Source organism: Anarrhichthys ocellatus, unplaced genomic scaffold (genome assembly GCF_004355925.1).
Source record: "Anarrhichthys ocellatus isolate YVR2014 unplaced genomic scaffold, GSC_Weel_1.0 scaffold36, whole genome shotgun sequence".
Classification (NCBI taxonomy): domain Eukaryota; kingdom Metazoa; phylum Chordata; class Actinopteri; order Perciformes; family Anarhichadidae; genus Anarrhichthys; species Anarrhichthys ocellatus.
The window spans coordinates 2,220,684-2,235,073 of NW_022280066.1; the positions used below are offsets into that span (position 1 = coordinate 2,220,684).

Genomic DNA, 14,390 nt, shown 5'->3' on the forward strand with positions numbered 1-14,390 from the left:
GGGGGGGGGGGGGGTGGGGGGGGGGGGGGGGGGGGGGGGGGGGGGTTGTCGGGCAGCGTGGCCGCAAGCTAATCTGCTGCTGGGACAAATATTTACCAACAACGTGAGATTCCAGCATGAATAAAATATGAGCCTTTGGTTCCTTAGTAATATAATAGTTAATTGTCAGGGGAGATTGACATTTGGATTGTTATTATATAAAATGCAAAGCTGTGGCCTGGGGGCCAATGGAGCTGCCACCAAAAGCCTCCCTTACTCTGCAGGGCCCCTCCGTGCCTCCGCTACAAGATTGTCTTTTTTAATTAAGAAAGTTGGCTTTCTTTTATTTGTTTGCCCTGGTGGTGAGAGACTGTGTTGTGTTATGATCACACGGCTCCCTTTAGCTTCGTGTCGTACTGCTAGGTGTGTGTGTGTGTGTGTGCGTGCGTGCGTGTATAAGGAATGATAAGTCGACTTACTCAGGTCAGGCTTAGCAGCTCTCATGTAGAACTTGAGCTCAGAGAACAGCGGCCCATTGTCACTGGGCTCCTGTGGACACAACAACAACAACTGCATTTATGTCTACACAACTCCACCGGTGTGAGCGCTGCAGGAACAGGTGCAGGTCAAATGAGGTGCAGGTTTGTGGACAACTAGTCCCCAAACCTCTACAACTAGTCCCCAAACCCCTACAACTAGTCCCCAAACCCCTACAACTAGTCCAAGACATTTTAGAGGTTGTTTAGAGTCTTACCACTTTGATGACATAAGGAGCTTCAGCACCCACTGGTGTTGCAGAATTCTCATCCGCTGGGAACAAGAAAGGAATCATTTCACAAGTTAGAGGAACCTGAAACACATTGGTGCAATGGCAGGCTTTGCAGGTTCTGTCCTGCACAGCAGAACGTTGTATTTAAACACATGGAATAGCTACGCATTATAACTTCTGCTGTCTTGATTAAGTTTAGTTTGAGAAAAAGTCTGCAGTCAAATCATCTATAGATGTATTTTCAAATTACACGTTTGACTTTTGAACAGATTCATCTCCATCTATTATTACCCAGATATATGAGACCGAAGCCCCCCTGGCCGATCGGAGCCCCCAACTTCCAGGTCTTCTTCCCGGTGTCTGTTAGGACCTCTCCGGGTGGGAACTCCTCTGCCAGCTTCCTCTTAGCCGGAGCTCGGCCTTTCCCTGCCGCCTTGGCTTTAGGAGGCATCTGCAATGCAGTTATTTAGCATTACATGCTACGGTTAACTTACTCCACAGCCGAATTGATCTTGTGCGTAGGTGTTCTACGCGTAATGTTAGTTACATGGAGCTAATAGTTACACTGTTAGCGTATGACGCATGTGACCGAATTCAAAAGTATCGACAACTAAACAACAAATGAGAGGTTTCCCTTTCAGTGCTACGTGGGTGTCACGTTCTTCTATTTACCAGTGAAGTTACTAGTGTTAGCTAACCTCTACCTAGCTTCGCACGTTACCCAGTAGTAACGTTCACATTACCTGCTGCTTTCACGTTGGATAAGCATACGTTTAGCTAACACAAATGGCCAGTGTGTGTAGTGCAAAGATAGCAGTCTCCTTTCTTATGACAAAATGGCGTTAAAGGGGAAGAGTAGGTCAAGCAACACTATGTGAGGTGGCGGACAGAGTAACGTTACGCTTTTATAAATGTCGGTTAAAGTTAGCTGTGATGCTAACCACGCTGTCTCGTTAGCATCGAAATCTCACGCTAGCTGCTACATGACGTTTAATAAGAACAGCTCCTGGATACCTGTGACGCTGTCCGTTGGACTAAGAATCGCTAACATGTTTTATTAAATGATAGGATGAATACGCACCTTGACTTGGTGTTTATGGTATGTTTAGTCCTGAGCCGTATGAGGACCAAACTTCCCGCAAAACAACCGTTCAGGAAGTAGCGTCACGACGCTCTGCTATTCTATTGGTCGAGAGTCCGCTGCGTGTCTGACGACAGATGCATAGTAAGTGTATGTGGAATATGAGGTGTTATACATATACAGTCTAAGGGGTTTATTCAGCAGGTAAAACGGAAGCCTTTTGCTCTAATTCATAGTTAACGTTACATATTCCACAAATGCATTTCAAAGTCAGTGGTGGTTTGTATTTTATTAATGTGTTATAAACATGCAAATGGGTTTATCAGTTGTGTCTGGGGTTGCGTGCAAAATGCTCTTGAACATAACATCAGTCCACTTTGTATAGAGGTTGCATTCCTCACATCTCCTGCTGTTGACTTGTCCCTCGTGCTTCAAGAGTTTTTGATAAATGTGATTGTAGCCTCAGGTTCTTTTCTTTGGTTGTCAACAGCTGATAAAAAATAGTGTCTTAATTAGACACTCAGGATGCCGCTATAGCTTCATCTGTGACCTCAGCACTCTTCATTCTGACACATGGTATTAGTGGTAAACACTTGTATTTTTACGGTAAAATATAGAATCAAACTCCAACCTGAACTGTAAAAAAATAAATAAAAATTAGCAGAAAAAAATCTACTGTTGGCTATTTACTAGGGCGAAATTCTGACGTCAGCTGCCAGTTTTTACCATTTTTTTATTTACAGTGTGCACTATGCAGTGAAAACCTCTTGATCAAGAATGATTAACTGCTATGAGTTAAACAAAGCTTGGGACATAATCATTCTTATACAAGTGCTTCCAAAAAATTCTATTGTAATCCTCTTTTTTTTTTTACTTTACTCCCCTGATACTGCATTTCATAAATACAATTGTTGTTGTAATGCATTTGAAACATTGAATCAAATTCACTAAATAGCGAAGCTGTCCATTTCATTACTTTATATGTATGTCATCAATATACAAATGCAAATGAGATGGTAATCTGCATAATAAATAAAGAAAAAGAAGAAAAAATGGTTACAATGATCATTTGCTTTAAAAGTGATCTATTTTACTCAGACAGCTGTGATCACAAGAAGAGTTTTCCACTGCAACATAAACATAAAACACCTGTTAAAACTGCATTCATTCATTTCTTGGCCACGTTGGGGCATCTGTCATATCATCCCCTTATGTAGTTATTATGGCTAATTTGTTAGAAAACAGTTGTCTTTTTACACATCCAGCAGACACAGAGTAGCATTAGCATTCAGTTGAGTCATGTTTGTGTTCAGTTGATGAATGCAAGTCAAATATACGATCTCCTTTTATCTCTGGTTTGGTCTCTACCAACTCCTGAGGGATGTGTCTTTTTTATTGTTAAATGCTCAAATATGTTCAACAACCATTGTCTAAATGTGATGAGAGTGGATTTTGTGGTCCAGAAAACCAAAACAATGAGCTAAAATAGGCTATAAGCACATAGTGCTAAGTGAAACTACAAAGTTGGTTCAATGGGTTATAATTATCTGTGAATTAGTCACCATGAGTGATACATTTCATATAGTCATTTGAACTATTGTTAATATGAAAAAAGTCATGTATATGACATCTTAAATAAGATGTCACATACTTTTCTAGGCCACAGGGACCAGCCTCATTTTGAACTAGGGAAAATAAACAACGTTTTAAAGATATACCATACCTGCCCATCTCTTTGCATATATTGTCCTGCATGTTGCTGGAATTTGCTACGTTTGTATGGGTATGTAAATGTGCAGAGCCTTACCTATTTTGAATGTGTCATTTGATACAAATATATTGGGTTTCGCTTGCGAGCCGGTGCACAACTCATGAATAAGATATTGATTCTTTAGTGCCTTGTCTTTCCAGGTGATCACAGAGCGGAGAGAGCAGCACTTCACATGCAAGAGGGCAGACGGTACTACTGTTTGTACGTCAACTGTTGCACACATTTTGTGCTGCCTCTTTATATTATTATTATTATTAATTCAGTAACTGTTGCCCCGTGGCTGCTGGAGGAGATGCGCTGGATGTTGACACGTTGAGTGTTTACTGCTCAAAGTGAACTGACTCTTTGCTTTCAAATCCCAATTGGAAGCTCCGTGGTGGAGTCCTAAACAGAGGGATGACCCACTGTAGTGACAATGATGAGCAGAGTGATGACGGAGCAGAAAAACTCAGCAAGGGCCAGAAGAAGAGAAGTAAAGCAGAAAAGCATGTGTCTTTCCCCCCTGATGAACAGATAGTCTCCGGCTTTGCTGAGCACAGGGACACGGACAGAAAGGGTAAGCTGCTGTTGAATGTAAGTCTGATTCAATATCACAATGATGTCATGATGTCATTTTGGTGACCTTTGGTCATCTGCATTAAAGTCACCATAAATGGAAAGGGTTTTTTTAGATCAATATCATGTCAATAAAAGGAATGTTAGTTTCCAAACTATACACAAACTAAAAGCTACCATTCTTCAAGAAAACATTTTGCTGTTTATAGTTTTTTCTTTATAGTTAAGGCTTTGGTAAAGGATAAGCTATTCCAAATACAGCTGAGCAGATGGCAAATGGACTGTAGTTGTATATCTCTTTTCTAGTCAAAGCGCTTTAACACTACATGTCATCATTTACCCATTCACACCCATTCATACACTGATGACAGGGACTACCATGCAAAGGTGCCACCTGCACATGACTATCTACTCATAGATACCCATTCATACCCATTCATACACCGCAGGAACAGTCAACGGGAGCAATTTGGGGTTAGTTGACTTGCCCAAGGACACATCAACATGGACTAGCGGAGCCCAGGATCAAACCGGTGTGCCTGCGCTGTATCAATGGGTGTGAATAGCTGAATGACATGTTGTGTGAAAGCGCTTTGATTGGTCGGAATAGAAAAGCACTATATAAGTACAGTTCATTTAGCATTTAACTGAAAGTGGAACCATCTCTACTGGTTTTGTTAATGGAGTCTTGTGGCTTTGAAGAGAGCATAGATAAGTTTCACTTTTAGTTCAGTTCCCAGTTGAAAGGACTGTCTGACGGCAAGGTAAAGCAGTAAAAATATTCTTTCCGTATATATTCTTTTCATTTTGCTGCTGCCCCCATCTACAGCAGTGCATTACTTTGCACATGTGCTGGTTCTCCTGTCTGTTTCTCCAAACTGTGGGCGTGCTGACCATCATCTACTGTAGGTAATACACTGACTGTGGAGAAGAACCTCATACAAGCCCACGTTAGAAAACCCAAACTATCCCTATAAACCTGACATGATCACTTTTGAGATGGTTGCAGTTAATGCTACCAAATGTTGGTCAAGTTCAAACTGCTTCTTTAAAACAGCAATGCCAGGCTGATTCCCAGTCTGTGTTCTAAGCTAGGCTGCCATGTCCTAGAACTATTATGGATTCACAAATATTAAATCAACTAATCTACTTATCTGATTGGGTAAATTAAAAACAATCACTAAATACTATTTCTCTTCCTAGTTTGACATTTTGTAAAATACACGATTCTACGTCAGGATGGGATTAGCTTGACTTAGCATGAAGACTGGTAGCAGGTGGAGACAGCTGCCCTAGCGCTGTCCTAAACTAATCATTTTCATATTCATCATTTGTTAAGCTGTACTTAGATGTAAAACGGCACCTTTTTATGCAAAGTCACTTGCTGTAACTATTTAAAGGCCGGGGCGCTGACATCCCAGTTTCTTTGTCACCTTGAGATCTCCAGGCAACGGAAAAATGTTTCAAAGCAAAATGACACAACATGGCTCCCTCTAAAGCCACACATTGTAAAACCACACCTTTTTTAAATTTCTGTGTGTGTCCGTATGAACAAACGAGACACAATGGGCTCAGTTGTTTCTGTTTATATTTGAACTTTGGACAGAGCCAGGCTAGCTGTTTCCCCCTACTTCCAGTCTTCATGCTAAGCTAAGCTAATCACCTCTTAAATGACTCCAAGTCCAGTGAAGAGAATTAGAAATAGAACGTAAAGGAGAAAAAAAAAAAAATAATAATAATAATAATAATTAAAAAACAAAAGTATGTGTGCATATGGATGTTCATGTATGCATGTACGTGGGTTTCAATTGGTTGTCAGGCAAGAAAAACAACAAAACAAAATCAATAATAGCAATAAATACATAAAAAAAAATAGATATATACTATACAAATTTTAATATTAATAGGATGGGTGATGTCACGTTTGCAGAAACATAGTGAGGGATGACAAGGTGGAGTGGTGTTCTGTTGTATTGTACGTATATGATGGACGAGGTTAGATTGTCCATTGAAATATATTCTATCATTAAGTTTCTCCAGTGTGTGATGTGTGTGTTATTTCTTGATTTCCAGTTCATGAGGATAGTTTTCTTGGCGATAGTTAGGGCCACGAGGAGTAATTTGCGATTTGTTTTGCTCAGATTTATTGTTGAGATGTCTCCTAGTAAGCACAGTGAAGGGGATAATGGGACGAGGCAGCCCAGGAAGACAGACAGTGACTCAGTTATTTCTTTCCAAAAGTGATTAACTGGTGTGCAGTGCCAGGTGGCGTGAACATAGCTATCCGGGCTGTTTTGAGTGCAATGTGGACAGATATCTGACGTGAATCCCATTTTAAACATTTTTTGCCCAGTGTAATGAATTCTGTGAAGTATTTTATACTGTATTAGTTGTAAATTGGCATTTTTAGTCATGAAGTAGATGTTATTGCAGATTTGGTTCCAGAAATCAGCATCAGGAGTGATGGACAGGTCTGATTCCCATTTTCTTGATGGTATGGATGATGTTTTGTCAGACTGTGATATTACTCTACATATTTTTGAGATTAACTTTTTTAAGGAGGGGATATTAATTAATTCTGAGGTTGAGGGGGGTAGTTCTAGGTTAGTGGCCTTAGTGTTAAGTTTGGATTGAACGGATGATTTGAGTTGCAGATATTCCAAAAAATGTTCTCCTTTCATCTCAAAAGGCTCAAGGACATTCACACACACACACACACACACACACACACACACACACACACACACACACACACTGACTATATGATGTTTGCTAGCCCACTGTTCTTGTCATCCTCTTGTTGTTATGTCTATGTATTGTCTAATATTGTCTCTTGTCTTTCAATAAAAAAAATAAAAATAAAAAAAAGAAATAGAACGTAAAAACAATCCTTAAAACACAACTGATTCTTTTTTTTTATTGTCACATAAATATATACTATGATCTACTGTTCATTTAACCCTTTTAGTTATAATTTCAATAACTAGTTTTGACCTCGATTCACAGCTAAAAGCAAGCTGCCCAGGCCTTTATTTACTTTGTTTTATCTTCCCTGAAATGTATTGAACTAAATACATTTTAAAATGCAATCCAGTTTTGAAGGATACACAAGGATCAAAAATGTTTAAGTGTTTCCATCATAAAATCCTCTGTAGTCTCTCACATCTGGAACTTCCTATCCCATAAGGCTGTGGATGATAAACTGAGATGCCTGATTGGTTGATTTATTGCTCAAACAGACATTCATGTCCTCCTCACTTCTCGCTGACTGCCATCTTCCTTGTAGTATACACACACACACACACACACACACACACACACACACACACACACAGTCAGAGCACAGCACAGTTTACCGTATGGCATTTCTTAGCCCCTTAAGCACTTTTGAATGGTTGCTGGTGGCTCACTGGGATGCAGAGACATTAAAGCAGTGAATGAGTGTATTCTTCTATTTTAGTTGACAGCTGCCTCACCTTGACGGAGGTAATGGTGGCGTACCAGCAGAGCTGCAGCAGACACCAGGTCCAACCCAGAGCTCACATCCTGCAGCAGCTCCAGGTACACAGCTTCACACATCACTGCTGGTCTTTGTACATGTCAGTCAAGCAGCATGAGACAAGTCTTTTTGTTGGGTTTACTGTTTCTGTGGGTTGTGCTCATACTGCAGCGCACTAAGTTACTGTATATCTGTGTCAAACTGTAGGGATGTCACAATACCAAAAATGTTGTTGTCGATACCAATACAAGTGAAATTTCACGATTTTCGAATTCGATACCACGGTAAAAAAACAGATCAATGAACCCTTTGAGCTAGTGTCAGGAAGTTTAGTGTCTCTAATATCTATTTAATATTGCTGTGAAAACATCTCCCATGTATTTCTTCAAGTTTCTCGCCAAAAACTACATTTGAACCCAACTTGATACCATTAGAACCAGGCGGCAACTTCCGGTTCTGCCAAAGTGAGGCCGATGTGGAAGTGTCTTAAAGCTTGCATTATCTCTACTGACCATCAGGGGGCGACTCCTCCGGCTGCAAAAATAAGTCTGATTGTATAGAAGTCTATGAGAAAATGGTCTCAATCCCTAGTTTCAAGTCTTCTTCAATACAGCATGATGTTCAATTAGTACATTATGGTCCATTTAGAGTTAAATAGACCATAAAGCAGGGAATGCTTTAGGGCGGGCTTACTGTGATTGACAGGTCGCTGCCACTACCAGAGCCGTACACGGCGTCTCTACGTCTTCCAAATATGGTAGTCGGCACGGCAGTCCACAAACCAATGGGTGTCGTCACGATGACTATGTCCACTTCTTGTATACAGGCTATGAATAGAACTTACCATCACCTAATACTATTTTTTACTGAATAGGGCTGGAACACATCGTAACAAATGTCAACGCAACCTCCATTAATATTAGCTGCTATAGCTCTGCAGGTCTGTGCTGCCCACCGGCTGCTAACAGCTAACGTTGACTAGCTCTCCTCCCATCGATGTCAACACAGATTTGTTGTTCACAATGTGGCATTACTGGGGAAAAAATATGCTGTCTCTCCCCTCGGGACTTGCAGTATTGTAAAAAAGACGAGTACCGTTCTTGAGACATACCTACCAAACTGTGTATCCCTGAAGGAGTACACTAATTGCAGGGGAATGTTTTAACTAAATCCCACACACTAAGAGCCAGCACAGAGCAGAAGACATTTTAAATAACAGAACCTCTGTATTACTCATACTATAAGACTTGTTTTTAAATTTTCATCTCACACTGTTATCATGACGACGTGGGGGTGCATAACTTACACAACTGATCTCAGCGAAGCTGTGTGTGTGTGTGTGTGTGTGTGTGTGTGTGTGTGTGTGTGTGTGTGTGTGTGTGTCAGCTGCCTCCTTCCTTCCCACCCCTGTTTCCTGTAGCGCTCTCCTTGGATACAGCTCATGTCCCACTCAGACTAATCTCAAGGTCCTCCATCTATTAGCACGTTTCTAACTACGTCTTCTAACTGTGGCTTGAACTAGACGTTGTAGGTTCAGTCCGACATGAAAATTCATTCCTAACCTGAATTCTTTAAATGAAAATCACGCTTCGATTGAAACGCTTACAATTTATAGTCGTCCACCCTCTGGCATGCGGTCACTATAGGAGATTCAGATTAACGGGTCACAAGCTAAAAGGTTGGAAAGATCAGTATGAACCAATTAGGAAACAATTAGGTACACAGCATCAAAGGTGAACCATGAAGTGGGTCTGTTGTTACAACGCCTGGGTATTAATTTTTTCTGATCGTCTGACTGCTCGTATTTCTTGCGTTGTTGGACCCATTTTCAATGATGTTGCTGCTTTTTAAAGTCTCTCAGTTATTAACTTTGTGAGTACTGCTCTCATCTCCCTCATTACCACCACTGAGGTGCCTTTGAGCAAGGCCCCTGACCCACTTCAGAGGTGCTGCTCAGTGGCCAGCAGATCAGACTGTAGTGGTCGTGGTGTAAATGTGATCAGGTTGCTCCTGGTAGAACCAATGGCTGGATCTGCAAAAAATACAACCATACTAGTAATAAACTATACTCTTCCTTCAAAGCTGGAAGACTATTCAAAGTCTTCCTTCAAAAGAGGTAGTGTTTCCAAGCACTAGAATCCCTTCAGAAAACCATTTCACTGCAGCAGGGTCTGACAGTCTGCTCCATGCAGTCCTGGTTCTGGTTCTCCTGTGCCTCCCTTCCCTCCAGCGGGCCCAGAAATAAAGCCTGGGCCTCCAGCAGCGTGTACCAGTTAAAGGTTCCTTGTAACTTTGCGTTTGATTCTAAACATGATGTTTGCCTTAAACCCGAACGCATCACTAGTAAAGAAAACAGATCCTCATGCTAGAGGTCTAAACTCCAGCAGAGATGAAACCTGCAAAGTGAAATATTGCCTTAGAAGAAGTGTGTGTAACTCTGTTCTGCTATGCAACATCAGCAACTCTGCTCATGAAGTAAGTGTACCATGCAGTGATATTACAGCACTGCAGAAAGGATCGATACTAACACCATAACCTGGTGCAACTGGAGCCTCACGTGCTGTCAGAGCATAGCCGACTGCCAACTCAAGCTTTTATTAAACATGTAGCAGCGCAGGCTTACAGACACACAAACAGTGAGCGTATGTAGAGTACGCACACTGTGACACAGTGAGTGTGTATATACACACACTTACTAAAATCCCTTGGATAATTCAAATCATTTGCTTCCATCAGCCTCAATCAGGCTTATTGCTGCAGAGCGCTGACAGCGTCTCCACTCCAAACAAGAGGCTAAGAGCAGGTTAACTGCAGCAAGGCTCGAGTTAGTGTGAATGCAAACAATTCACAGCTGTAAACAACACGTGCAGAGTGCTGTACCACATGTAAGTTAATATTGAGGCAGAGGAGATAATTGATTGGCAAATATTTATTGTAGTAGTGATGATATTTTATTTCTCTCTATGAGTCATATTTTTTTTTTTCTTGTTTCAATTGGTTTCGTTCATTTTCCACTTTACACATTTACTGTGTGTATTCATGCAACACATTCTCAGTCCCAACTGGTTAAATACGGACGCTTGGTCAGCGGTCCTACGCTCCAAACTGTGACGCTCTAGGTTCCCCTCTTGCCTCAGTTTTGGACATGTCAGGAACCGTCAGTTTCTAGTCCTTACACATACAGTCTCTGTATTCATATGGAACGTGTGTGTGTGTGTGTGTGTGTATATATATATATATACTGACCCTGCAAGTCTGCAGCGAACATAAAGGAAACACACCGACACTTTGCAACAAACTGGTTTTACATTCCAACAAACAGCAGGTTGAATACAAGGGCAAATGATTTTATGTAAATGAGATCCCACTATTACAAACAGAATGAGAGGCCAGGAATGTAACCTGTGCATTTTATAAATAACATGTAAGTAAATTAAATCATATTTCTTGATTTGATCTTATAAAACATACTCGGTGTCCTCTGCTGTGATCAGTGTTGATTTTTATCTTGTAATATACATATATACACACACACACACACACACACACACACACACACACACACACACACATATATATATATATACACATATATATATATATACACATATATATATATATACATATATACATATATATATATATACATATACACATATATATATATATACACATATATATATATATACATATATATATATATACATATACACATATATATATATATATATACATATATACATATATATATATACACATATACATATACATACACATATATATTTATGAAGAATTGTTTTTAGTGTTCAACGTTTTGGATGTTGTTCTTGCATAGATTTAATGACATTTTTTTTAACTTTACTTAATCAAACATTGACCACTTAGAATAACTTATGATAAATAAAGACTATGAAGCTTGCAAAGAGAAACAGTCAGTGAGTGACCGGAAATTGTGAACTATTGTGATACTTGACCTTTAGTTATTATAAAAGGATTCATAATGTGTTGTGATTATTGTAATAAAGCAGTATGAATATTTACATGTGTGTTATTATATGGTGCTATAAACAGATTATAATGCATTATAGACACAGGATCATAGAAAGTGCTTCTGAAAAAAGCCCTCTGTCTTTAAATGGTAAATGGACTGTACTTGTATAGACTTTTCTAGTCTTTCCGACCACTCAATAACACTACGTGTCATCATTCACCCATTCACACCCTGATGGGCTACCATGCAAGGTGCCACCTGACCATCAGGACTATCTACTCATACATACCCATTCATACATGGCAGGAACAGCCTGCGGGAGCAATTCAGGGTTAAGTGTCCTGCCCAAGGACACATTGACATGGACTAGCGGAGCCGGGGATCAAACCGTCGAGCCTCTGATTGAAGAACTATGCTGCTCTACCACTGAGCCACAGTCGCTTTATTGCTTATTCCCCCTTGAAATATAATACACAAAATGAAAAGAAAAGACATCAACGTTTGCAGACGTGTTGCTCTCAGAATGTTGAATTATACATAAGTGGTACTGATGTCAGAAATCCCATTTTGGTGTAGAGACACTTTTACAGCCAACGTCATCAAACGTATGCGTGTGCATGTTGGGAATAGAAGTGTGGTTTTGCTCCAGCCATCCAGAAGAGTTAGCAAGCTTTAATTAAACACTGAATTTAAACTGTTACCAGCAAATCAAAAGGTCTGGTTTTTGCATATTCAGTTGTCAGAATCTATATGCCAACAGCAAACTCAAGTTCTACATGATTCTGACAGGACCACGACCGTTAGAGAGGAACAGGCGATTCAGTTTAAAGAGTGACCATGTTAACTGGTGACTTTCAGCCGAATGAGTCCGTGGTTACTCGTATTAACTTGCGTCAATGGTTGGCGTAAATAATAAACATATATGAGTCTGTATTTAAAATTGATTGAAGGCTGTTTAGAGGAAACCTACATGTTTTCAACCGCGTCTATGACAGCAAGCTATTGAACGTGTTGACTACCACAGGACTGATCAGAAATGCTTAACTCAATGAAGTCAAACCTCTGCATTTTTGTCATGGTGTTTGACACTCATGACCACAGATAACATAGTTGGAAGCATCTAGTGACTCGTAGTTTCTCGTTAGTGTAACGTAACACACTCCGCCAAATACATGTTTATATCATGGCCTCAAAATACTGCACCACTTGCTGATGTGTTCTACCCACTCACTGATAGCATAAGGATCTGGAAAGACAATTTGTTTAGGTTGCATTCGTGATCTTTGGTGGTGTCCTTCCGTAGCTTGAAAAGCCATTACACTCCGCTGTACATCCATTACCAAATTGTGTGCTCACACTTATATACATCATCATTGTTTACAAACTGTAAAATGGTCCAAAAATGGACTAACACATCAGAATTACACGTGCATACACCACAAAGTGCAAGCGTACTAAAAACATCTTCCTTACACACATTCGCTCCCTCTCCAACAAAATAAACTAACTTATTCTCTCTTAGCCACACTCGAAACACACAGTCTGCCATTTATAATTCATTTTATGTACATACTTATTTTACTTGGACCAGCCATGTTAAAGCATGCTACTCTCACCACCACCCCCCTCTTGCATAATTTGACTTGAGATCAAGGGGAATTATTTGTGGAAAATTAGAGACTTAGCAGTGCTTACATTAAGCATACAGCCGCCGTATTATCTCCGAGGTGCTAATGGACCCAGATGCATTGGAAACAGTTGTAGGTGGTCTTCCTGAAAGAGTAAAATATGTATGGTTAAGTATTAGCTAAGAGGAGCAATATTTAGACCAAAAGAGCCGCATGCAAATGAATCCATAATAAGACGATGCAAAACGAAAAGAGGAACGCCTAAAGAGCAAATTTATTAAATGAGGTCTTTTCAGGCAAGGGCCGATTCCCCCGAGGACCAGCGATGAAGACTATTTAAAGCTTTTTTTTTTTTATTGCACCCTTGGGCCCCTTTGCACTCCTTTGAAATATTGTAAGTGGATAAAACCGGATTGCTGTCGGTGACATCTTCATAGGAGTGGTAAACAATAATAGGTTGGAGCCAGCGGGGTCTAAGGCCGCCATGCTTTAACTCTCTGACTTCACTGTGTGTCTCTCCGCTCTGTATTTCTGTTTGCTTCGCGATTACAAAGGTAATTGAGATGATCAAGCCATGGATGGATTACTGAACGGGCCTACCGGGCACAGGGGCCCAAAATGTCAGGGCCCCCCCTGGCCTTCACCTATTAAAATTGTCCCTCAAAGAGACACGTACCAACCAGGAAGCAACTCAAAACTACAAAGAGACTAGCACAACTGCAAAGAGACACAAAGAGACTACAAAGACACTAACACAACTACAAAGAGACTACAAAAACACTAACACAACTCCAAAGAGACACAAAACACCTACAAAGAGACTAACACAACTCCAAAGAGACGCAAAACAACTACAAAGAGACGCAAAACAACTACAACAATCTAGATTGTTTTGGTGTGATTTAAAGTTCTGGAGATATCGGCTGTAGTGATGTCTGCCCTCTCTTGAATATAATGGAACTTTATGGTAAAAAAAAAAAAAAAAGACCATAAATCATCACCCGGATACTCGAGATAATCCACAGACCTTGTGAGCAGTTTCATGAAGGAACTATTTTCTCTCGCACTGTCAGCACTGTCCTCGACCCTGTGAAGTAAAAGTGGTTACAGGTTGGAT

The 14,390-nt window shown here is 40.3% G+C and overlaps 2 protein-coding genes across 6 annotated transcripts in view; one reads left to right on the plus strand and one right to left on the minus strand.

Moving 5' to 3' along the window:
- Positions 1 to 1,918, minus strand: part of vrk1 (VRK serine/threonine kinase 1) — a 12,863-nt gene extending 10,945 nt beyond the window's left edge. For 3 of the 5 annotated variants that reach the window (XM_031866827.1, XM_031866824.1, XM_031866828.1), the window contains exons 1-4: positions 1,830 to 1,918; positions 1,040 to 1,199; positions 734 to 789; positions 459 to 528 (exon numbers count right to left, since the gene is read on the minus strand). In XM_031866827.1, the coding sequence (XP_031722687.1) occupies positions 459 to 528; positions 734 to 789; positions 1,040 to 1,199 (286 nt within the window). In that variant the 5' untranslated portion in view covers positions 1,830 to 1,918. Of the gene's footprint in view, positions 1 to 458; positions 529 to 733; positions 790 to 1,039; positions 1,200 to 1,491; positions 1,722 to 1,762; positions 1,783 to 1,829 lie in introns of those variants that run through there. The other 2 variants (XM_031866826.1, XM_031866825.1) reach the window with 2 other exon arrangements.
- Positions 1,919 to 3,996: 2,078 nt separating this feature from the next.
- Positions 3,997 to 14,390, plus strand: part of LOC116393980 (protein phosphatase 1 regulatory subunit 37) — a 69,131-nt gene continuing 58,737 nt past the window's right edge. Inside the window, exons 1-2 of the mRNA XM_031866723.1 lie at positions 3,997 to 4,156; positions 7,616 to 7,716. Coding sequence (XP_031722583.1) covers positions 3,997 to 4,156; positions 7,616 to 7,716 — 261 coding nt within the window. The remainder of the gene's footprint in view (positions 4,157 to 7,615; positions 7,717 to 14,390) is intronic.